This window comes from Maniola jurtina, chromosome 27 (assembly GCF_905333055.1).
Source record: "Maniola jurtina chromosome 27, ilManJurt1.1, whole genome shotgun sequence".
Taxonomy (NCBI): Eukaryota; Metazoa; Arthropoda; class Insecta; order Lepidoptera; family Nymphalidae; genus Maniola; species Maniola jurtina.
Window position 1 is genome coordinate 1917560 of NC_060055.1, and position 26496 is coordinate 1944055.

At 37.8% G+C, this 26496-nt stretch overlaps 1 protein-coding gene and 1 long non-coding RNA gene across 6 annotated transcripts in view; both read left to right on the forward strand.

Moving 5' to 3' along the window:
• LOC123879239 (transcription factor CP2-like protein 1) overlaps positions 1-26496 on the forward strand; it is a 53466-nt gene that overhangs the window by 1763 nt on the left and 25207 nt on the right. Inside the window, exons 1-11 of one of the 5 annotated variants that reach the window (XM_045926863.1) lie at positions 1208-1359; positions 13238-14887; positions 18021-18132; positions 18515-18650; positions 19447-19534; positions 20302-20388; positions 21216-21300; positions 22348-22525; positions 24221-24322; positions 24994-25101; positions 25789-25920. In XM_045926863.1, the coding sequence (XP_045782819.1) occupies positions 14749-14887; positions 18021-18132; positions 18515-18650; positions 19447-19534; positions 20302-20388; positions 21216-21300; positions 22348-22525; positions 24221-24322; positions 24994-25101; positions 25789-25920 (1167 nt within the window). In that variant the 5' untranslated portion in view covers positions 1208-1359; positions 13238-14748. Of the gene's footprint in view, positions 1-1207; positions 1360-13202; positions 14888-18020; positions 18133-18514; positions 18651-19446; positions 19535-20301; positions 20389-21215; positions 21301-22347; positions 22526-24220; positions 24323-24993; positions 25102-25788; positions 25921-26496 lie in introns of those variants that run through there. The other 4 variants (XM_045926864.1, XM_045926867.1, XM_045926861.1 and 1 more) reach the window with 4 other exon arrangements.
• Positions 1314-13106, forward strand: LOC123879273. Its single transcript, XR_006798971.1, has 3 exons — positions 1314-1424; positions 12528-12589; positions 13045-13106. It is a non-coding gene; the product is annotated as an uncharacterized LOC123879273 (long non-coding RNA).

The following is a 26496-nucleotide window of genomic DNA, read 5'->3' on the forward strand; positions in this document are numbered from 1 at the left end:
GTGCATAATTTTTATTTTATTTTTGCCGTCCTACTTAAAATAGGTGTGGTTAGAAACATACAAAAATGAGTATCTCCTGTTAACGGATATAATATATCATTTAAACGTTATTTATAACACTGATAATATAATTACTGATGTATCATCGTGATTGCATTAAAAATATCTTACTTTTTTTGTTATCTATCGAATTAGATAGTTGTATCCGAATCAGGTGATATGTCGGACTACTTTTTAATTACTGCTAATCAGTGAATTTCCGGCCAATAAAACATTATGACCCAATCGTAAAACAAGTGTAAACTAAAAATTTATAACACCCCCCGACACGTGAAGGTTACAGTAACTAGAAAAGAGCTGATAACTTTCAAACGGATGAACCGATGTTCTTTTATTATAGCCAAGAACACTCTCGATCAAGTCACCTTTCAAACAAAAACAAACTAAATTAAAATCGGTTCATTACTTTAGGAGCTACAGGTGGATACACAGATACACACGTCAAACTTATAACATCCCTCTTTTTAGGCCGGGAGTTAAAAATAAGGTTTATTGAAATGTGTGTGTGTGTATGTGTGAATAGAAAACAACTAGAGGATGCCCGTGACTTCGTCCGCGTGGATTTCTATTTTTAAAGATCCCATGCGAACTATTTGATTTTCCGAGATAAAAGTTGCCTATTTTAATCCAGGGACACAAGTTACCTTTATTCTAAATTTCATGCAAATCGGTTAAGCGGATGGGAATTTAGGAATCCCGTGGGAACTCTTTGATTTACTGGGATAAAAAGTAGCCTATGTCCATCCCCGGGATATAAGCTAACTCTATACAAAATTTCGTCAAAATCGGTTAAACTGTTGGGCCGTGAAAAGGCAGCAAACAGGCAGACAGACAGACTGACAGACAACACTTTCGCATTTATAATATTAGTACGGAACTATGGATATGGATTATTGTATGGAAGATGTTGATTTGAATTAAAAATAAACTATCACGCCTACAGTCTGACCAAATATGGCGAGTTCTTTCTCAGATTTTATGCGTAATAAGCAGTTTCCTTTTGACAAACAAAGATTTTTTAGTTTCCTCTGAGAGACAAAACATATTAGGCACAATACCAAGCCATCATCCCCGCGCGTAATCTCTTCTTTATTGATACAGAGTCAAAGATAAAGTACATGACAAATTATCAACTATTCGTATCCTAAAACCAGTACAATGCGGCGAGTAAATCAAGCTACACGCTTTGGTATCGGTTATTCTGTTGTGACCTAAGTGATCTATAGTGTAAATACTGTGATTTAGTGCCGATAGTACACTTTGTTAGTGTAATTAAGTGATTCCGTGTAAAATATAAAGGTTATCTGATCGATGAAAGGTTGCATTATGTCGATTTTTGTTTTAATAACAAAAAAAATTGCGATGTAGGTATCAAGTAATGCCTTTGCCTGTTATAAAACTAGAGTCATCGCATTGACGTTGATCTATGACAAATTAAATCTTAGGTGACTCTGTCTCTCTCTATCTCTATGTATCATCTTTTATCTCGTATAAGTAAGATCTTAGGTGACTCTGTCTCTCTCTATCTCTATGTATCATCTTTTATCTCGTATAAGTAAGATCTTAGGCGACTCTTTCTCTCTTTATCTTTAAATAGCATCTTTTATCTCGTATGTTTTTTGAGACGGAGGAAAAACAATCTTATTTAGCCAACTCTTGCTTTCTATCTCTGACAAGTAAGTTCTTAGGTGACTCTATCTCTCTCTATCTCTATGTAACATCTTTTATCTCGTATGTTTTGTGAGATGGAAGAAAAACAATACTGCTTACTTATTTAGCCAAGTCTTGCTTTCTATCTCTAACAAGTAAGATCTTAGGCGACTCTTTCTCTCTCTATCTTTAGATAGCACCTTTTATCTCGTATGTTTTGTTAGACGGAAGAAAAGCAATGCTGTTTGCTTATTTAGCCAACTCTTGCTTTCTATCTCTGACAAGTAAGATCTTAGGCGACTCTATCTCTCTCTATCTCTATGTAACATCTTTTATCTCGTATGTTTTGTGAGACGGAAGAAAAACAATGCTGTTTGCTTATTTAGCCAACTTTTGCTTTCTATCTCTGACAAGTAAGATCTTAGGCGACTCTATCTCTCTCTATCTCTATGTAACATCTTTTATCTCGTATGTTTTTTGAGACGGAGGAAAAACAATCTTATTTAGCCAACTCTTGCTTTCTATCTCTGACAAGTAAGTTCTTAGGTGACTCTATCTCTCTCTATTTCTATGTATCATCTTTTATCTCGTATGTTTTGTGAGACGGAAGAAAAATTAAAGTCCTTACTTATAAATTAACCCCCGAACCAAAAAGAGGGGTGTTATAAGTTTGACGTGTGTATCTTTGTATCTATGTATCTGCCTGTGGCATAGCTCCTAAACTAATGAACCGATTTTAACTTAGTTTTTTTTTTGTTTGAAAGGTGGCTTGATCGAGAGTGTTCTTAGCTATAATCCAAGAAAATCGGTTCAGCCGTTTGAAAGTCATCAGCTCTTTTCTAGTTTACTGTAACTTTCACTTGGCGGGGGTGTTATAAATTAATTTACACTTGTTTAGCAAACTCTTTCTCACTCTAGATATAATATTTTATCAGAATAAAACCAATTGAAACTGCTTCCAACTCTTTCTATCTCTAAGCATAACAATATTAAAGTGAGACACGTTATAATTTATAACAGATTTTATTTTATCAGCGACAGAACAGCTCTCTGTCTCTATGTATCTCCCTTTATCTCATTAGCCTACCTAATGTTTTGTGAAACGGAAGAAAATCAAATGAAACTGCTTACTAATTCCAACTCTTTCTATCTATCATCATCATAAACATGCATCATGCAATTGCATCATGGCATAAACATTTTTAACCCCCGACCCAAAAAGAGGGGTGTTATAAGTTTGACGTGTGTATCTGTGTCTGTGTATCTGTGTATCTGTCTGTGGCATCGTAGCTCCTAAACGAATGAACCGATTTTAATTTAGTTTTTTTTTTGTTTGAAAGGTGGCTTGATCGAGAGTGTTCTTAGCTATAATCGAAGAAAATCTGTTCAGCCGTTTGAAAGTCATCAGCTCTTTTCTTGTTTACTGTAACCTTCACTTGTCGGGGGTGTTATAAATTTTTAATTTACCTACACGCGCACAATAGTTTTTGATTAATTGTACAAAATGTAGAAAAAAACTTTTAAATAACTTGGGAATCCTCCGCTCCAATATTCGTTTATTTCTGTTTCTGGCCTGGACAGTAACAGAAGATTTCTGTTACCGTGTGAGGTGACCGGCGTAACTCAAAGATTTATGAAGATATAAACTCTGTTATCGTTTTCCTAGGACACCTTTCGATAACGGCCAATATTATAGTCATAATAACATGTTATCCATTTACTAGTTTGAACTGGTTATGTTTTTGTCAATAGGTTTATCGTTATTGATGTATTGCTTTGTTTTTTTTTTTTCGGTAGTCTCCACCGGATCCCATATCCGGACTTTATTAACAGGGCTCTCTCCGTCACTTACTCCATACAATCGTAGCCCCAATTTCATTTGAATATTAAGCAACCAAAGTCCAAGAAATTTTGCAGACATATTCTAGAAACTAATATCTGTGCCTGTGGTGTTTTAGATTTTTCTGAAAATATGTAGTTTTAAAATTACAGGGGGTCAAAGATTTGTATGTGAGTTTTTAAGACCGCGTAACTTTGAAACCGAATATTTTAACGGAAATCTGGAAAACCAAAGACAAAGATATTACTTTCTAGAATATGTCTGCAAAATTTCATGGACTTTGGTTGCTTGATATTCAAATGAATTTGGAACTACGTTTGTAAGAAGCAAGTGACGGAGAGACCCCTCTTAAGATTGAGTACTTAACATTTTTTGGGGTCCGTAACCGAAGAACGCCAGTGGGACCTTATTACTAAGCGTCCGCTGTCCGTCCGTCTGTCTGTCAGCGGACTGTATCTCGTGAACTACAATACTTGAAATTTTCACAGGGCATTTCTATTGCCGCTAACAATAAATAATAAAAATTTAAAAATGACCGAAAATTTTAAATAATTGTGTTATTTCTTGTACAATGGTACGGACTACAGAACCCTTCGTGTGTGTCCGACTCGCACATGATCGATGTTTTCACACTAATATTATAAAGGCGAAAGTTTGTGTGTATGTGTGTGTGTGTGTGTGTGTGTGTGTGTGTGTGTGTGTGTGTGTGTGTGTGTGTTTGTTACTCCTTCACGCAAAAACCACTGGACAGATTTGACTGAAATTTAGAATGGAGATAGATAATATCCTGGATTAGCACATAGGCTACTTTTTATCCCGGAAAATCAAAGAGTTCCCACGGCATTTCGAAAAACCTAAATCCACGTGGACGAAGTCGCGAGCGTCAGCTAGTTACGAATATTTTTTGATAATTTTTCTTGGTGGTCTAGTGGTTGATTTTTTGTTCAATGCTGTATATATAATATATAAATCTGAATGATAAAATTTGTTTTTTTGACACTTATCTAATATTTTTAATTCACATAATATCTCAAGCAAATGCTTGATATCGCCCTGGTGATAACATATTTCTTATCATTTATCTGCAACTTTCTTCAAAGATATTAAGTTACCTAAAGATATTCGGCCAAACCCCTTTTTACCCGACTACGGCAAAGCCAAAAGGAAGGGTTATGATTTTAGCAGTCTATGTATGTATGTAGGTTTGTATTAATGTGTGTTCTACCGTAGCGCCTAAACTACTGGACCGATTTTGATGAATGAGGTGTCAATAGATTCGTTATTACGGTCCGGGTGACATAGGCTACAGTTTATACGAAAAAAATCGACCTGACGGATTTTACATCCAAAAAAGTGAGTGAAAGTCGGAGACCCCGAAAATTTATTTCTGCTATTGTATCGAGTAGAATATCAAATGAAAAAGGAAAAAATTGAGTTCATAAATATAAATGTAGTGCAATGTTAAAATACACCGAGCGACAGAAAAACTATTTTACTATATTTATCGTTATCTATCGGCAGTTCGCGGGTAGTAGTCGGGTTCTAGTGCTATTTAACCCTCGACCCTAAAAGAGGGGTGTTATAAGTTTGACGTGTGTATCTGTGTATCTGTCTGTGGCATCGTAGCTCCTAAACTAATGAACCGATTTTAATTTAGTTTTTTTTCGTTTGAAAGGTGGCTTGATCGAGAGTGTTCTTAGCTACTAATCGAATAAAATCGGTTCAGCCGATTGAAAGTTATCAGCTCTTTTCTGGTTACTGTAACCTTGACTAGTCGGGGGTGTTATAAATTTTTGATTTACACTTGTTAAATTTATCTGGTTTAATATCTATTAGATACAAATTTGATAGTACGATTTGCAGAACCGTGTGATTTACTTGAACCAATTGAAACCGGATCTTGTCTTTTATCAACACTTGTATTTAAGATAATTTTCTTCTCCTTGAAATATTTTCTCTGCAAAATGAGTTTATCAAAATTTTCCGCTAAAATTCAGTACTATACGATTCTCCACTGCTGTATATTTCAACGTTGGGTATACTTTGTCGTAATTCTTGAAATATTGAAATGAAATGTAATTAACCCCCGACCCAAAAAGAGAGGTGTTATAAGTTTGACGTGTGTATCTGTGTATCTGTCTGTGGCATCGTAGCTCCGAAAAATATTATACTACACACATATTAGAACTACATAGATTTAATTAATCTTGTATTACATAATATACTAGCGACCCGCCCCGGCTTCGCACGGGTGGACACTACCACGAAAAATCCTATCTATTTTCCGGGATAAAATATAGCCTATACGGATTCGGAAGAATCCCTCCTCTAAGTAATGGTAAAAGAAATTTTGAAATCGGTCCAGTAGTTTTTGAGCCTATTCAATACAAACATACAAAAATACAAAAATACAAAGGTTTCCTCTTTATAAAATTAGTATAGACTAGGCAATAAATAGATCATTTTTTTAATTTTTCATTTGTAGTTATTGAAGTCGGTTTTTATATTTATTTAAAAAAAAAATCTTTAAAATAATTATATCATTATTGCATTTATTGAATCATACCTAAGTATATTAAATTAGACGTCAGTAAATTCCTTAATACACGCAAATAAAGTTTCTACACATTACCCCCTTATCATAGATTAAACAGCACGGCAGACATGATGGCGTGGCAGAATATACGTTGACTGCCTGATTATTTTTAACCGACTTTTAAAAAAGAGGTTCTTTGTTTTTTATTATTATTATTATTGATACAAGTTAACCCTTGACTGCAATTTCACCTGATGGTGAGTGATAATACAGTCTAAGATTGAAGCAGGCTAAACTGGAAGGGATATGGCAATTTTCGAAAAAGTATTTTAGTTAATTTTTTGGCAGTGCAGTCGTATTTGAATTTTTTTTTAATTATGACCTGTTTCTCAGTTTTTGAATGATTTTAATACGGTATTTTACATTTATATTTTAAACTAACTGATGCCCGCGACTACTTGCGCGTGCATTTAAGTTTTTTTAATTGCTGTGGAAAGTGGAAACTTTTTATTTTTTGTTTGTTTTGTTACTGGGATAAAAATTATCCTGTCCCTCTCCTCCTAGTAATTAATTTACTCGGAGAGGGACCGGATAGTTTTTTAATTTCTATATCGTGGTATCGAGATTCATCATGAGCAAATCTTTTTCTTCCTAAAACGATAAACGTGTTAAATTTTAACTTATCGCGGACGTGACGTATAGTGTAGTCTCTAGTTTATCTTAAATGAAATTCTGTGAAAGATAGTATTATTTGTTCTTTTTATGGCTCTGTAACACATAAATGTAAAGTACCTTGTACTCATTGGCCCAAAGCTCTTGGCCGACCTCGTACTGAAAAGCATAATTGGCAGACTATACTTAATAGATAGACGGACGAGTTCCAAGGAGCAGCTGGATTGGAGCGTAAAGCCGCGGCGTATGGAAGACCTTATAAGAGAATGACCAGCAGTGGACGTCTATCGGTTGGCGATGACGACTCGGCCAATGCGCTCAGAGAACCAACATGTACAGGGCCAGTTGAAGTACATATTAATTGTATCATACGTTTGACATGTTGATTCTCGAGGGATTTAATTTACACGTATCAATACTAGCTTATGCCTACGCCTTCGTCTGCGTGGATTACACTTTCAAACTCCTATTTTACTCCCCTGGGGATTGAATTTTCAAAAACCCTTCATTTACGGATGTCTACGTCATAATAACTATCTGCATGACAAATTTCAGCCCGATCCGTCCAGTAGTTTGAGCTGTGCGTTGATAGATCAGTCTTGCTGCAAATGTTTGCAAACAGCCTTCCTCCTTACACATTGGCCGACACTCTCCGAACTCCACTAGGCTAATGTACATTAGAACCATAAAACAGTGGGTTCGTTAATCGTGGAAAACAATTCAAGGAAACTGGCAGCGTTATCTTTATGGGAAAGGATTGGAATTTGGTCCACGCGTATGATAATTGGCTTTATTTGCTCTATGTGTCACGTTGATCGAGCGTATGTTGGAATGATGTTGCCAGGTTTGACGTATTTTGCACCCCAATCAAAATCAAATATCTGTCTGTGGTTTGTCAAATTATCTTTAAAATGTGTAGTTACAAAATTTTGATAAGACAATTGGATTCGGTGGATCGCCGAGCTAGAAGACTCATTGGTGACGAAGCACTGATGAATATTAAACTCCAAAGTTTAGAACATCGGCGTAAAGTTACCAGTCTATCGGTATTCTACAGGATATATTTCGGAGAGTGTGCACAAGAACTCTTTGACCTGGTTCTTCCTTCACCTTTCTACCATCGTACTACCAAGCATCGTCAAGGTCTGCATTCGTACGTAGTCGAAATTCCCCGAACACGTACGAAACGATTTGCTTCCTCCTTCCTAATTCGAACAGCTAGGATATGGAACGCCGTTCCGGCGTCAGTTTTCCCTTCAACCTATAATGTGGGTACCTTCAAGTCAAGAGTGAATAGGCAACTTCTAGGCAAGCGCGCTCCATCTTAGGCTGTAGCATCACTTGCTAGCAAGTCTGATTGCAGCCAAGCGCTAGTCTATATAATTTAAAAAAAAAGACAAGATTTGTATGTTAATCCGTCCGGGCGCCCGGGACGCTTACCACATAATGCCCTTAAAAGTTAAAGGTAAACTGCTTTGTACGATACCACGTAATTTAACCAGTAAAACTGCACCACTGCAAAAAATATATCCATAAATAGATCTAAGTAAACAACAAATACCTACGTGACGCGCAACTAGGTACACCAAAATACTCGGTTTTCACAATTTTAGGGTTCCATCAACCCATCATTTACCTCAATAGGAAGAAGTGTAAATTAAAAATTTATAACATCCCCAACAAGTGAAGGTTACAGTAATAACTAGAAAAGAGCTGTTAACTTTCAAACGGCTGAACCGATTTTCTTGAATTATAGCTAAGAAAACTCTCGATCAAGCCAACTTTCAAACAAAAAAAAACTAAATTAAAATCGGTTCAACAGTTTAGGAGCTACGATGCCACAGACAGATAGACAGATATACACGTCAAACTTATAACACCCCTCTTTTTAGGTTGGGGGTTAAAAACTGAACCCTTTTAGCAGAGGTAGGCATCAGGTGGACCGCTGAATAGTTTTAATTCTAAACTATCGGTCTTAGGAACGAATTAGCTGTGAGATTCCAAGACTTTGCAGGAATGTGGAAGCTGTCTCATTTTCTTAAATCGCCTTATAAAGTTGCTGCTGTAGTAGAATGGACTGACTTGGCTGCAAAGTTGTTCAATCTTTCAAAGACTTTCCAAGTAAAGTTATTAAAATGAAATCTATCATAACTTTAAAATGGTACGTGTTACAAAAAATGTATGTATTCATGTTCAGCAGGCCCAAATTGATATTAAACAGCTATTTAAATAAATGTTACTAGAAGAAAAATCATTTTGACACATAGTGTAGGGCTTTACTTTACCTCGGTATATATATTCTAAAACGAATTTTTATTTATTTTTATGCGTAATAGTTTTGATTTATCGTGCAAAATGTCGAAAAAAATACCTGAGTACGGAACCCTCGGTGCGCGAGTCTGACTCGCACTTGGCCGATTTTTTGTGACTAGTATAGGTAAAAATAAACATAATTTAATCAGATGGCGCATCTACCCGTTATTTGCTTTGACCGATCTTGACTTACTTGTAAATTAGCACTCTGTGACGTGTTAGCTACCTATTTACTGTGTACAATTTAGAATTTATTTTGTAATCTGATTATATAGAAATTAAAACTAGAACATAATATTTGTAATTCTACTTGTCAATTGTTTTGTCAAAAAGTACGCTTTACCCTTAGATTAATAGGGCTCTCTCCGTCACTCGCTTCATACAATCGTAGTTCCAATTTCATTTGAATATTAAGCAACCAAAGTCCATGAAGTTTTGCAGACATATTCTAGAAACTAATATCTGTGTCTGTGGTGTTTTAGATTTTTCTAAAAATATGTGGTTTTCAAATTACAGGGGATCAAAGATTTGTATGTAAATTTTTAAGACCGCGTAACTTTGAAACCGAATATTTTAACAGAAATCTGGAAAACCACAGACATAGATATTAGTTTCTAGAATATGTCTGCAAAATTTCATGGACTTTGGTTGCTTAATATTCAAATGAAATTGGAACTACGTTTGTATGAAGCGAGTGACGGAGAGACCCCTGTTAAACTGTTACTATGTACAGAGGCATGCTTCAAAACTACCAGTCGATAACTGCAGCTTATGTATATAATGATTTATTACTCTGTTTTTCTCTACTCTATTTACTTATTTCGTAATTACTGTAGAATTTTAAAGGAGTTTAAATTCCAAAAAACCAATCAAGTGCGAGTCGGGCTCGCAAGCAAGGGTTCCGTACAATCTTGAAAAAAATATCAGTTTTAATTTTTTGTGATGAAAACACAAATACATGATTTTCGAATTTTTTTCTTTACTTGTGCTATAAGACATTGCTACCTGCCAAACATGATTCTTAGTCAACGGGATTTATCCTATTGGTTTTGATTGCGTTGACGGTTCTCGACAGATAGACAGTAGAAATGATCCTACAACGCTCGCCATACATAATCTTTGATTAGTTAATAGCGTAAGCGTAGACGTAGCGCGTACCATTGCGTTGTAATGTATGAATTATGGCACACCGCTTGCGTAAAGCGTGGGCGTATGCGTAACCCGGTGTATTAGAGGTTTACACGCGTCACTACGCATGTGTCACGTGCTTGCCTTTACCGTCCAGTTTGCAGCGGACGTGTAGCGGCGTCCAGTAAACTTGACTATGAATGCCTATAAGCCTGCATGTTCTCATGAGAGATACGGACTCTTGAGATTTGCATCTTGAGATACGGAACCCAGAAAAAATCCGGTATCTTTAAAGCTTATAAGGCTTACAAGGCATCAATAATAATTAGATAACCGAGGAAAATAATAAAATAATCGCTTAAATAAACACTTAGTTTTATATTGCATGCATGTAAGATAATATAACGCAAATAAAAGCCTTCATAGTTAATCTGAAACGGAGACACGGTTAGAAACGTCTCTGATTTTAGTGGGAAAACACGAATTTATACTGTAGTGTTTATAATTAAACAACTAGTGCGGAAAATGTAAGCCCTGATAAAAAATATATCTATAGAAAATACTTATTTGATGATGCCAGCGCGAATTGCTCGCGTGGATTCGGGTTTTTTAAAGTCCCGTGGGAACTTTTTGATTTTTCGGGATAAAAATAATATTTATGTCGAGATGCAAGCTTTCACTGTACCTTCCTGTAAAACACTGTAGTTTGTCAAAATTGTCTTAGCGAATGGGTCTTTAAGAACCCGTGGGAACTCTTTGTTTAAAAGAAAAAAAACCCGGCCAAATGCGAGTCAGATTCGCGCACTGAGGGTTCCGTCCTACAGTCATATTTTTTTGGACATTCTGCATGATGGATAAAAACTCGCGGTTTTCGGATTTTTCCTTTACTTGTGCTATAAGACATACCTACCTGCCAATTTTCATGATTCTAGGTCAACGGGTAGTATCCTATAGGTTTTCTTGACAGACACAGACAACAAAATGATCTTATAAGGGTTTCTTATTTCTTTTTGAGGCATGGAACGCTAAAATATGTTTTTGATGGATTTACATAATAGGTACCCTACATCTTACACTTAAATAAATAATTATAAAGGTTACAAGTGTAAATTAAAAATTTATAACACCCCCGACAAGTGAAGGTTACAGTAACTAGAAAAGAGCCGATAACTTTCAAACGGCTGAACCGATTTTAATTTTTAGCTAAGAACACTCTCAATCAAGCCACCTTTCAAACAAAAAAAAAAACTAAATTAAAATCGGTTCTTTAGTTTAGGAGCTACGATGCCACAGACAGATACACAGAAACACACGTCAAACTTGTAACACCCCTCTTTTTGGGTCGGGAGTTAAAAAGGAACAGCTGACTGACTGATCTATCTACGCACAGCTCAAACTACTGGACGGATCGAGCTGTCATTGTAGAGAGCTATTAGGTATGGCGTGGACATCCGCTAAGAAAGCTTTTTGAAAATTCTACCTCTAAGGGAGTAAAATAGGGATTTGAAATTTTACGTAGTCCACGCAAATGAATATACAATACAAATGAATATACATTAAACAGCCAGGCTCATTCTTTGCACAAAAATATTTGACCGATTAAGTGAGGTCTCCCAGTCGACTTATGTTGAATTGGCTTTATTGCCCGTCTATACTTCAGAGCCCTATACCTACTGAATTATACATAATTTTATAACTGAAAAATCTGGAATATACAACACAAATGAATATACAATAAACAGCCAGGCTCATTCTTTGCACAAAAATATTTGAACGATCAAGTAAGGTCTCCCAGTCGACTTATGTTGAATTGGCTTTATTGCCCGTCTATACTTCAGAGCCCTATACCTACTGATTTATATTATTTTGTAATTAAAAAATCTGCACTTAATGTTATAAAGAGGAAAGATTTTGTTTGTTTATATAATCATACATCATAAATGGGCCATAGTCTGCTAGGCTAGCCCATAGCTAAAGAGCCAGGTCTTTAGCTATATTCACAATTCACATCTATGTCCACATCAAAGAGTTCCGGACCAAGGAGTAACCGATTTTGATGAGTTACACAGTTAACTTTTGTTCCGAAAAATCAAATAGTTCCCATGGGATACTTAAAGGCCTATCCATTTAACCGATTTAAGTAGGTACCTATATGAAATTTGGTAGAGAGAGGTAGCTTTCGTTTCGGAAATTGACATTCACATAGGCAACTTTTGATCCCGGAAAAGCATAGAATTCCCATGAGATTTTTAAAAACCTAAATCCACGCGGACAAGCGGGCATCATCTGGTGATATATAATTACAGTTCTTCAATTTTATGTGTACAGGGTTTCACCGTTCGATCACCTTTGTATGTCGCCGTGGTATGCTGCGTTAACCTTACATAAACGTTAGTATCATACTATATTAAGAGGAGTCTCTCCGTCACTCGCTCCATACAAACGTAGTTCCAATTTCATTTGAATATTAAGCAACCAAAGTCCATGAAATTTTGCAATCATATTCTAGAAACTAGTACCTATCTATGCCTGTGGTTTTCCAGATATCTGTTAAAATATTCGGTTTCAAAGTTACGCGGTCTTAAAAATTCACATACAAATCTTTGTGTCCCTGTAATTTTAAAACTACATATTTTTAGAAAAATCTAAAACACCACAGACACAGATATTAGTTTCTAGAATATGTCTGCAAAATTTCATGGACTTTGGTTGCTTAATATTCAAATGAAATTGGAACTACGATTGTATGGAGTAAGTGACGGAGAGAGCCCTGTTAATATGTTATATTTGTGAACGTATTTATACGAACTATGAATCATTCATACTTTATTCCTTTGTGGGGTAGAGACTACAATTCAGAAAACCGATACTCGACATAATGCAATCTAACTTTTAACTAGATTTCAGAGGAAAATCTATAAACAAAAATAATTTATTTATAGACTAACTTGTTGTGGATTTACTTTTTCTTTTTCTATAAATTAAATGTGTTCGTGTTAGACATCTAAACCTTTCTCGTAAAATTGTCTAAATCATAGTGAAACCGCCTTAAAAATCCACTCAGCACCTTTGGAGTTCTCAACTTCGCAATTCTGGACTTAGCGTTTCCATAGATTAAGTGTGAATGTGTTATAAATAAAAACCTTGCTAGTGGAAGGACCTAATTTATACTGAAAACCGCGTTCAAATCCACTTAGAACCATAGACATTTATCAACTTTCTAGCATTTTTGGACTTACCTTGGATTAAAAGTGTATGTGTTATAAATAAAAACCTCTGTAAAAGGTCCTAAATTATAGTCAAAACCGCGCTAAAATCAAAGAATACATCGACAAACGTGGATTACTATTTCGTTTCATACAATTTATACAGACTAAAATGACCGTTTGGCGCGATAACTTGAAAATACTAACAGGCAAAAGGGTGTTATCCAAAAAGTACATATGGACCTTGAAATGTGTGAGTGTTTTCTGACAAAGGACTGTGTTAACGGATTGAAACACTGTCAAAACTTTTATTAAAGAAGTAAAAAAAAAAGAAAAAAAAGGAGTAGTAAAAAACTTTGTTGATAAATCCATCGTGAAAATAATAGTAACTAGTCTTGAAAGAAAATATCAAGATTTTAAAGTAAAGCAGTGATTGAACCGCTGGTAACTGCGTACGGTTCACCAAGGAACTACTGGGTGAAGAAAATCGAATAACTTGGAAAAGGTGTCAAAAATAGTAATATTTTAAAGTAAAGTAACTAAAGAACCGCTGTTGACATAGCACGGTTCACTAAGGAACTATTGGGTAAAAAAAATCTTCTAGGAAAAGTGACAAAAAAAACGATTTTGAAGTTAAACGGTGAAGAGACTGCTGTTGATATAGCACGGTTCACCAAGGAACTATTGGGTGGAAAAAATCTTCTAGAAAAAGTGACAAAAAAGAACGATTTTGTAGTTAAACAGTGAAGGAACTGCTGTTGATATAGCACAGTTCACCAAGGAACTATTGGGTGAAAAAGTAAAAATAAACAAGATTTGGTGTAATACGCTAAAGTTTAGTGTATATTATCAATAAGATTAATATAATCTTATGTTTATCGCTTGGTGAAGAAAATTCCAGTATAAACTTAGAAGAAAGTAAAAAGAAAAACAAATTCAACATGGCTCCAATGGATATGTAATACTTGTGCTTTTTGCACAAGTTAAGCATGCTTTGAAATTGAAGTATGTGTGGCGCACTTGCCTTTAAACATAGATGAAGAAGGAAATTACAAAGTCAAGCCAAAGCGCCATCAAATCATAATTGGACATTTATTGTTTTCTTTGAATAAAATACATAAACAAAAACTTAAAGTTAAGACATGAAAACCTACAAAGTTTTTCACAAAAATAAGCAATAACTTTATCGCTTTTACCGTCTAAAATTTCACCAAGAAACTATTGCGTGAATTGAATACAGCATAATTTAGCTATCACAAGTGATAATAAAAGTGGGAGACAATTGGACCACTACTGCCATCTAGCGGTTCACCGACAAACTATTACGCGAAAGCAAATCCAACATGGTAGAAGACACTCTACAATCTGGTCACATATCGGCGGCTGCTGTGCTGCAATTCGCGGCCAAGGAAGCAATGGAGGGGCGGAGGTTGGCGGAATTTGGCGCCCATGCTTTCACTGGCATCGCTTATAACCCTTACGGTAACTCATTTGTTCTTATTATTTCCAATCCAATCCAATCCATCATCCTGTATCCTTCCCCTGCTGGACATTAAACCTTTTCAAGAGTCACCAAACACGGTCCTCCGTCTTCCTCATCCATCTGTTCCCCGCCACCTTCTACAGGTCATCGGTCCAACCAGCTACACTGTGCTTACGGTCTCCACTGCAGAACACGTCTGTCCAATCGGCCGTCGGTTCTACGACAGACATAACCTGTCCACTGCCTCTCATAATTTTTTGATAGGTCCTACCTTTAGTTCCAAATTGGGCGCAAATATATTCAATCGTTCAATATGTTACTTAGCGATGATAATATTATTATTTATTGTCAAAATTTTTACTAGTTTTTTACTACAAAATGTATGCACTATATTTCGTATCCAGAATTCTCGTATGCTGATCGGATGCACTGCGTAAAATGCCTCAGGGATTTGAGTGCATATGTGTTTGCCCACAAACTTCTGTTCCATAATATCTCCTGCATAGGCTAATGCGCACACAATTTTGCTCTATTATATCTCCTGCATAGGCTAATCATCATTGAGGCTGAGATCTATAGACAGCACTTAGACTTTGCTCGGACTTTAGAGTCTTAAGACACTGTTAAAACGAGACCACGTTATAGCGCTGGCGTAAATCTGTCTCGTTTTAACTGAGACTTAAGTCTAAGCAAAGTCTAAGTTCGCTCTATAGATTTCAACCCGAGATTTTTGTTATTTCTGGAAATTTCGACCTCACGAACGAGCTCCGTTGACAACCGTAGACTGGTTATGATATCTCGGCCATTGAAATTTACTATTGCAAATTGAACTCTTTGATTAACCGAGACACTTGTCTGCAATTATCAGTAATTACTAGTTATGTATACCCATCCCGGGCCCCGGGCAAAGTTTAACTGATAGCTGGAGTAGATACCTATTGGCATAATGGCGAAGAAATTGTTTATTGGTTTAACTTGTTTTTATCTGAACTACTTTATAAAGTGGCCTATTTGCTAACAGCCATTTTACAATAATCTTTATAATAATCCTACACCTACTTTATACTTTAAAAGAGCAATCGCTGAAAAGATTTGGATGAAAGGGCGTTGAAGATTGTGACCTACTCGTATGTAGTAGTCGGCAATTTTTCTTTTTTAACCCCCGACCCAAAAAGAGGGGTGTTATAAGTTTGACGTGTGTATCTGTGTGTCTGTGTATCTGTCTGTGGCACCGTAGCGCCTAAACTAATGAGCCGATTTTAATTTAGTTTTTTTTTTTTTTGTTTGAAAGGTGGCTTGATCGAGAGTGTTCTTAGCTATTAATCGAAGAAAATCGGTTCAGCCGTTTGAAAGTTATCAGCTCTTTTCTAGTTACTGTAACTTTCACTTGTCGGGGGTGTTATAAATTTTTAATTTACACTTGTTGTTTCAAAATATTCGTGGGCATATAACTTGTATTAATCAATAGCTGGATTGATTCGGTGTCGGGTTATATCAGTCGCAAGGATTCGGTTAATCACGGCCTGATCCTTGCGATCCTTGCACTGCTACATTAGAGTGAAAACCTCGTAAGTGTAAAAGAAGTAACTTTTCAGGCGGAAGAAAAAACTGCGTGCTGTAAAATTTTCGTATGGCATCTATTATGTTTTTTTACTAATTAAAACACTAAATTATACAGCAACAGCAAGATAAACTCAAGTAAGCAATTTTTAAATATGAAACGAAACGTTCGTTCCAAGGTTTTCACGCCAAACTGACAGAAGCGAGTATTTACGAGTTTCTTATTTAATGTCATAGATGGCGTTACGAGTATCGAATGAACAAATTACAGTACAACCAAATTAATAATGCGCATGCAGATCTTCGCTAATTGTCGTATTCCGAATCATTGAATCGTAAGAGCCCTAAACAATGCACTTGCATTTTGCACCTTGTTATAAACAAATAAGAGTCAATATCATGTGTATCATACGACCGTTGCCGAACAGTGACGAAGATTTCTATGCGCATTATTAATTTGGTTGTACTGTAGTCACATCAGGATGTGCGTAAAATAAATTTGAGCAAAAATGCATTCCCGATGTTTTCACTCTAAGACGACGAATTATGGAGGAAAAGCCATCACTGGGAGCCAGGTCTGCGTTATACAGATTGGTCGGTTTCTGCGGATTATAGCAAATTAAGATAAAATTTTGGTTCCTTGTACCAACAGTTTAACACGAACCGAACTCAAATCTAGTACGTAACATTATATTGCTCAATAGTGTAAAGATAAGGGAGCGAGACGATTGCACTCGGTAATCATCTTGACCGGAGATAAACTCGCACACACGATGTGTGTGTGTGCTGAATTGTGTGACCTAGCATTTTGGCCTTACAATCAGGCCAGGCTCACTTTTTTTTACCCGACTACAGCAAAGTCAAAAGGAAGGGTTACAATTTTAGCCGTCTATAATAGGCAGCAATCTGTTTTTTACCCGACTGCGGCAAAGCCAAAAGGAAGAGTAATGATTTTAGCAGTCCATTGTATCCAGATTCTGTGTGTTCCACCACAGCGCCTAAACTACTGTGCCGATTTTGATGAATGAGGTGTCAATCGATTTTTTATTATGGTCCGGGTGACACAGGATTTTATACGGAAAAAATCGACCTGGCAGATGTTACATCCAAAAAAGTGTGGGTCTACGAAAATTTATTTTTGCTATTGTACCTATCAAGTGAGATATCAAATGAAAGTGGAAAAAATTCTGAGTTCCTACATACAAGTATAGTACAATAGTACAATGTTGAAATACGCCGAGAAACAGAAAAACAGTTTTATATTATCTATCGACAGTTCGCGGGTAGTAGTTGGGGTTTAGTGCTGTTTAACTTTTCATAAATGTTTATTTAAACTTATGGAATGTACAGGGCATATTGTTACATTCAGTGCCACAAAAAGCACAGTCGGTTTCACCGTGTACATCCATCATCCGTGCTATCCCACACCGGGCTACCGCGGGGGCTGTGCGGGTGTGCGGGGCATCCCCACCCCGATTGCCATGTCGGCCTGTCGCGTATTATGTATTACGATGTCTCGAACAAAGAATTTTCTTTCTTTCTTTCCTAATAAATCTATCTATCTGGTTGCAGCAACCCTCGGCGATATGGGTGGAAGCGGTACCAGTTCATCATCTTCGCACATGTCCCCTGGATGGACCACCAATGACCTGGACTTGGACTTAACCGGAGAACTGACTATGGGGTAAGACTTTTTATTTAGAGGCAAGGCTAAGGCCCGGTTTCCATCTAAACGGAGCGGAGAGGACATATTAAAATGTTTTTTTTTTAAACTTTATAAATAATATAGATTCTAGATGATGCCAGCGTAAGTAAGGTTTTAAAAATCCCGCGGGAACTCTTTGATTTTCCGGAACAAAAATAGGCAATGTCCTTTCCCGGCGAGCTATCTCTTCCTCGATAGGAGTTGAATTTTCAAGAAACTTATTAGCTCATATTCTTAGTCTTTGTCATAATAGCTATCTGCAAATTTCAGCCCAATCTGTCCATTAGTTTCACCTGTCTTCATTTTTGCTAGCGTTTTGGGTACACCTCACATAGTATGTAGATAATTGTCTACTTTTCAGCGATGCATTGGGCGCGCTGTCCTGCGCGCTGCCAGGGCTGCCAGGGTTCAAGCAGGAAGCCCTGTCTCCCCCAGGGAACGTGCTGGCCAACCCACGACGCGCTTGGCTTCCACGCAGAGCTGATGATAACAGACAGGTAACCCTCTTCTTAGTAGTTTCCCTTTGCCTTAGGTAGATATTGTAGGTGTAACTGGTAATGTGTGCCACAGCTTTCAAATAATAAACGTTTTTTCTTTCTTTCATTTTTTTAAAAATTCAGATGAAAGTTAGCCCTTGGCTGCAATCTCAGCTAGTCTAGTGATGATGCAGTCTAAAATGGAAGCGGGCTAACCTGGAAGGCGGGTTAACCTGGGAGGAAGTTTTCATTAAACCTATACCCCTTCGGTTTTAACACGGCATCGTACTTAACAAATCGCTTGGCGGTACGGCTTTGCCAGTGGGGTGGTAACTAGCCACGGTTAAAGCCTCCTACCAGACTAGACCAAAAATCATAAAATTCCAAATACCTGCCGGGAATCGAACCCGGGACCACTAATAAGACCACATCGCTTACCACTGCTTTAGTGTAATGGCTGTGAAACTGTCTCACCCACTCCGCAGAAGAAGACAGGCGAGAAGAAGGAGACATTACGCTCATCTTCTCCCGCACTAAAAACTGCCGGTTTAACGCTGAAACGTCTCAGTCGCATACGACACCCGGGATCCTGAGATGCCTCTTACCTGACGCGGACGGCACCGCTCGGTTTTTAGTGGGTATGCTATATGAATGCAGCATCAAATGCATTGCCAGTGAGCCCCACATACCCGCTTTTGAGCGGAATGCGTAATTGCATATTTATCAGCGGAAAAAAGGTAGGTCGTCAGACTCTGCGAAAAATAAATGATTGAGAAGAAAAAGAATTAGTTTATTACATCGAAGTCCTTGTTTACAGATAACCAACATGGTGGTGGACAACCGTGACCTGGACGACGGCTGCCAGCAGTCGTCGCCTCACAATGGCGTCATGATGAACTCACATTGTAAGTTTAAATCTTATAGCTCGTTCACACCGGCTGCGTAAGCGTAGACGTAGCGCGTACCATTGCGTTGTAATTTATAGAACTGTATGATACATGGCATACCGCTTGCGTGGCGTGAACGTTCACGTAGACGTAATGTATGCAGTAACGTCTTTGGATTCACGCGCGTCACCACGCACGTGTCACGTGTACGTGCTGCATACGCAATTGGTGTGAATCGGCCATAAACGAGTATTTATTATGCTAAGAGTTTGAAGTTTGCCAAGGATTTGAAATTTCAAAGTTAGATAACTGCTAGCTGACACCCGCGACTTCGTCCGCGTGGATTTAGGTTTGTCAATATCCCGTGGGAACTCTTTGATTTTCCGGAATAAAAAGTAGCTTATGTGTTAATCCAGGATATAATCTATATCCATTCCACAGTCAAACCCGTTCAGTAGTTTTTGCGTGAAAGAGAAACATATACACATACAGAGTGGTGGTGGTTTATCACGGTTTTTGGATTTTCCCCTTGTGCTATAAGACCTATCTACTCGTATCTCCGTGCCAAACTTCATGATTCTAGGTCAACGGGAAGTACCCTATAGATTTTCTTGACAGACACGACAGACGGACAGACAGACCTTTAAGAGTTCCGTTTACCTTTTGAGGTACAGAACCCTAAAAAAATTAAAAAAGTGTTATTTCTTATACGATGGTAATAGGAACGCTTAGTGGCTGTCTTGCACTTAACCGATTTTTTTTTCAATTTTTTTTTTTTTTTACAGCCAGTCCAGAAAGTATGCAGTGCCAACCGATGCCAATGATAATGCCAGTGAATGGCTACCACTCGCCCAATAACCAGGAGAACAAAGGTAAGGCTCAAGCTTACATGTTTTTTTAAATCTCGTGTGTAGGTACTCTTTAATTTTTTCGGGATGAAAAGCATCCTATCCCCGTTTCCAGAGCTTGAGCTCCAGAACTTCGTCCAAGTGAATTAAGGTTCATTAATTTTTATTTATAATATTACACCCGTATTCACAAACGTTACTATGAGGTCTCATAGTGCGCTCGAACGCACAGTGTAGGTTCCACCAATAAGATGACTGTATCACGTCAATTTACAATGATCTGATTGGTGGAACCTACACTATGCGTTCGAGCGCACTGTGAGACCTCATAGTAATGATTGTGAATACGGCTGTTAGTGGTTATAATAATAGTTAGTGTGAGAGAAGTGAGTGCGAATCTTTTTAACCCCCGGCACAAAAAGAGGGGTGTTATAAGTTTGACGTGTGTATCTGTGTATCTGTCTGTGGCATCGTAGCTCCTAAACTAATGAACCAATTTTTATCTAGTTTTTTTTTTTGTTTGAAAGGTGGCTTGATCGAGAGTGTTCTTAGCTATAATCCAAGAAAATCGGTTCAGCCGTTTGAAAGTTAACGAAACGTTAGTTAAAAGAAAGTTTGAAAGTTTTTAATTTACACTTGTTAAATCTCTGTGTAGGTACTCTTTAATTTTTTTCGGGATAAAAGTATCCTATCCCCGTTTCCAGAGCTTGAGCTCCAGATGTTTTTCGCGCCTTCGTCCAAGTGAATTTAGGTCCATTAAAAATTTATAATATTAGTGGTTATAATAATAGTTAGTGTGAGAGAAGTGAGCGCAAATCTTTTTATTGATTGTCTGTGCATCCTGTTTGTAGGTTTGTTGATGTGCTCGCCTAACTCCCTGGACAGCTTTCTGCACTCGCCGACCCGCTCCGAAACCTGCTACAAAGATGATAACAGGTATTGCCCGTTTTTCCTTCGTTTGCTTAAAAGATAAGCAAATGCCAGGAACCTTGGAGAAACGCTTAGATCGTCTTGAGTTTGCACGATAAATCAAAAACTATTATGCATAAAAATAAATTAAAATCTGTTTTAGAATATACAGGTTACCATCATATGCTACACCACTTGGTATAGTTACGTTACGGCCGGTTCACACATGTCTCCGTTTTACTGTTCCGTTTTATCGTGTACTTTTTTTTTGCGTCGATGGCGTATGTAGTTGTATGAGCGACTTCACACATGGCACAGTATTCTGTATACAGTAAAAAATATCGTTCCGTAAAAAAATGACATTCCGTTTTGTCATCGAATACTGGACGGACGGAACGGAAATATACGGATACGTAGAATTTTAATGGATAGATCCATCCTTGTAGAATAGCGGCGGTATACTGCGAGTTTTCTGTTCACACATCGCATCCAGTAATGACGGATCCGTTGAACGTAATACGGTGCCTATGTGTGAACACAGCATAAATTTATGACGTATCCGTTAAAAACGTACCAGTAAAACGGACTCCCATGTGTGAACGGGCCGTTACTTTGAAAATTTAAATACATTTTAAATTTTTTATATGATGTAACCACAAATTCACGGTTTTCGGATTTATTCCTTCTTTTTTACTATAAGACCTAGGTACCTACCTACCAAATTTCATGATTCTAGGTCAACGGGAAGTACCCTATAGGTTTTCTTGACAGACACGACGGACGGGCGGACGGACAGACAGACAGACAACAAAGTGATCCTTTAAGGGTTCCGTTTTTCCTTTTGAGGTACGGAACCCTAAAAATCTTGAATCTCAAGCGAAATTCATTCACTTGGCATCTCGGAGGTGTAGTTTGAGGAAAAGGGAGACGCACAAATAACGTCGTGTCCGTCATCTGTGGAAACAGCACTAGCTTAGGTTCCACCCACCAAAGAGTTCTCGCTTCGATGAAGCGGGCTCTTAATCATCTAGAAAAAAAATCCATTAATCATCTCGAAAAAAAAATTCTTTCCAGATTCCAAGATCTCCATTTATATTCCAGATTCCAGTACGTGCTAGCGGCCGCCACGTCCATAGCCACCAAACAGAGCGAGGAAACCCTGACTTATCTCAACCAGGGGCAACCCTACGAGATAAAACTGAAGAAGCTGGGAGATTTGGCGCCTTACAAGCAAGAAAAGAAGATTTTCAAGGTAATTATTAAGTACTTGTGTACTATGGTTACATTTTGATATTATTATGTTAACAAGAAAATTATGTATTTGAGGACCTTCTCTTTTGTTTTTCTTAACCCCCGACCCAAAAAGAGGGATGTTATAAGTTTGACGTGTGTATCTGTGTATCTGTCTGGGGCTCGTAGCTCCTAAACTAATGAACCGATTTTAATTTAGTTTTTTTTTGTTTGAAAGGTGGCTTGATCGAGAGTGTTCTTAGCTATAATCCAAAAAAATTGGTGCAGCCGTTTAAGAGTTATCAGCTCTTTTCTAGTTTTCTTGTAGAAAAGAAGGTTACATAACCGTTAGGTTCATAATATGTCAATTGACAAATGTCAAGCTGTCAAGATGGACGTTGCCTAGATACATAATTATTTATTTGAAAATGATGTTTTGGAAAACTCAGATACTTTGGATCGTAGGCGTGGAATAGTCCAAGAAAATCGGTTCAGCCGTTTGAAAGTTATCAGGTCTTTTCGGTCTTTTCTAGTTACTGTAACCTTCACTTGTCGGGGGTGTTATAAATTTTTAATTTACACTTGTTTAATAGCGTATTTATGACATTTTTAATGTAAAGCTATGACATTGCAAATGACACTATTTAATTTCTGTATGTCAATGTGCTTAGGTAACTTATTAATTTTTATGCCATTTCAATCAATTCCACAACATATTTTGTACTGATCTGACTCTCTTAAGCGCTTTCATAAGTTTAAATCGAAGAATAAATAAATACAAATACAAAAGATACGATGGACCGACGATATAAAGAGGTTAGCGGGAAGTGGCTGGATGAGGAAGGCTGAGGACCGGGTGTGGTGGCGCTCTTTAGGGAAGGCCTATGTCCAACAGTGGACGTCCACAGGCTGATGATGATGATGTAAAAAATCGTTATAGCCTAGTGGTTAGGACGCCCGGCTCCTATCGGGAAGTCGGGAGTTCAGTTATGTGCGTTTTAAGCAATTAACACCCGTATTCACAAACGTTACTAAGAGGCCTCATAGTGCGCTCGGATGCACAGTGTAGGTTCCACCAATCAGATGACTGTATCACGTCAATTACAATGATCTGATTGGTGGAACCTACACTATGCGTTCGAGCGCACTATGAGACCTCATAGTAATGATTGTGTTAATATCACCTTGCTTTAAGAGTGAAGAAAAGCATCGTGAGAAAACCTGCATGCCTGAGAACAATCCGCGTGGCAGACTATGGCCTAAACCCCTCTCACTTTGAGAAGAAACCAGTTCTCAGTAAAGGGCCGGCAATGGGTTGATTTTTTTTTTTTTTTATTCACTATAGGCAAGCGCTTGACCACAATCACACCTGATGGAAAGTAATGATGTGGTCTAAGATGGGACGCGCTTACCTAGAAGGTGCCTATTCACTCTTGTTTTAAAGATACCCGGATTGTAATTAGTAGGAAACAGATCGCGGGAGAGTATTCCAAACCTTAGCCATGCGTATGAGGAATGAAGACGCAAAACGTTTCGTGCGTGTAGATGGAATGTCGACGACATAAGGATGGAAACTCGCCCGACGTCTTGCGGTTCGGTGGTAAAATGGTGAAGGGGGGACAAGATCGAAAAGTTCCTGTGCACACTCTCCGAAATATATCATAACATTTAATTGTGATCATGATGATGAATAATGCTTTTAATGTTTTGTCCGCAGAGCGTCATCAAAATCTGCTTCCACGAGCGTCGCCTGCAGTACATGGAGCGCGAGCAGATCGCGCAGTGGCATGCCGAGAGACCCGGGGAGAGGATCATAGAAGTTAGTATTCGCTTATTTAGAGTTCCGTACCTGTTAGGTACCATCGGGACCCTATTACTATGCCTCTGATGTCCGTCTGTCTGTCTGTCAGCGTGTCTCGTAGATCGTAATAGGTACAAAGTTGAAATTTTCACAGAATGTGTGTTTCTATTGTTGCTATGACAAATTAAAAATAAAAACTGGTCACCATGAAATTTAAAAAAAAAAGTGTCATTTCTTGGATTTAATGGTCGGAACCGATTTTTCGGGTTCCGCGCCTTAAAAGGAAAATGGAACCCTTATAGGATCACTTTGTTGTCTGTCTATCTTTCTGTCTGTCCGTCCGTCCATCCGTCTGTCCGTCCGTCCATCCGTCTGTCCGTCCGTCGTGTCTATCAAGAAAACCTATAGGGTACTTCCCGTTGACTACCTAGAATCATGAAATTTGGCAATTAGGTAGGTCTTATAGCTCAAGTAAAGGAATAAATTCGAAAACCGTGAATTTGTGGTTATATGATAAAAAAAATTAAAATGATTAAGTACTAAAAATTTAATTTACTAAATCACATATAGATGGCGCAGACAGTTATTAACTTGCAGAGTTCTACATAAAGATGTGTAATGTTTTACGATGGTACGGAACCCTTCGTTTTTTTATTATGATCGGAATTTGTAGAGCATTTTGTCCACAGGTAGACGTACCACTGTCGTACGGGGTGACTCGTGTGGAACAACCGACGTGTTTGAATGCGTTGCACATCTATTGGGACCCTACAAAAGATGTAGGCGTTTACATCAAGGTAGGTTTCATCAATTCTTTTGCTAAATCACTTTCTCTGTATTGTAATCCTCTTTGCTAAGGGTTGTGTGTACCTGCTTCCACCTTAGATTGCATCATCACTTACCATCAGGTGAGATCGCAGTCAAGGGTTAGTCTACCATACTAGCCAAGTATGGATTGGCAGACTTCACATATCTTTTAGAATATTACGGGAAACTCTCAGGCTTGCAGGTTTCCTCACACTGTTTTCCTTCACCGTTAAAATTGATAGGTGCCCGGGATCGAACCCCCGGCCTCCGAATGGAAGGCGGGGGTTCGATATTTTTACATATAATAAAATTGTAGAAAAGTGGTGTCTGTACAATGGAAATATATAAAAAAAAAGTAGCAGGGGTTGTTATTATATCGATGCCGAACCCCAAATTGTAATTAATTTTTTTTTTGTCTGTTTGTCTGTGTGTTTGTGCACGCCAATATCAGAAACGGTTTATTCGATTTAGATACTGTTTTCACTAATATATTGTAGTAAGCCTCACTTAACATTTAGTGTTTATTTCATGTCAATCGGTTCATAAATAAAAAAGTTATGTCAATTTAAAGAATCACGGCGAACATTTTTAACGTACAGAGTACGTACTACTATTCCACGCGAACGAAGTCGCGGGCACAGCTAGTTTTTATATAATTTTGATTATTTTATCCACAGGTGAACTGCATATCAACAGAGTTCACAGCGAAGAAACATGGCGGCGAAAAGGGGGTGCCCTTCCGTATACAAGTGGAAACCTACCTCGCTAACGAAGAGAACAGGCTCCACGCCGCTGCTTGCCAAATCAAGGTAAAAATCTCTTTTACACACACACACGCAGCCGCTCGCACGCACGCACGCACACATATGTGACGTATGCAAACGTGGCCACTTTAGCGATTTTTAGGGTTCCGTACCTCAAAAGAAAAAACGGAACCCTTATAGGATCACTTTGTTGTCTGTCTGTCCATCCGTCCATCCGTTCATCCGTTCGTCCGTGCGTCCGTCCGTTCATCCGTTCGTCCGTGCGTCCGTCCGTCGTGTCTGTCAAGAAACCTATAGGGTACTTCCCTTTGACCTAGAATCATGAAATTTGGCAGATAGGTAGGTCTTATAGCACAAGTACAGGGATAAATCTGAAAACCGGGAATTTGTGGTTACATCATTTGAAAAAAATTAAAATGTGTTTCAATTTTCAAAGTAAGATAACTATACCAAGTGGAGTATCATATGAAAGGGCTTTACGTATACGTTCTAAAACAGAGTTTTATTTATTTTTATGTGTTGTAGTTTTTGATTTATCGTGCAAAATGTTGGAAAAAATACCCGAGTACGGAACCCTCAGTGCGCGAGTCTGACTCGCTCTTGGCCGGTCTTTTTGTTCGT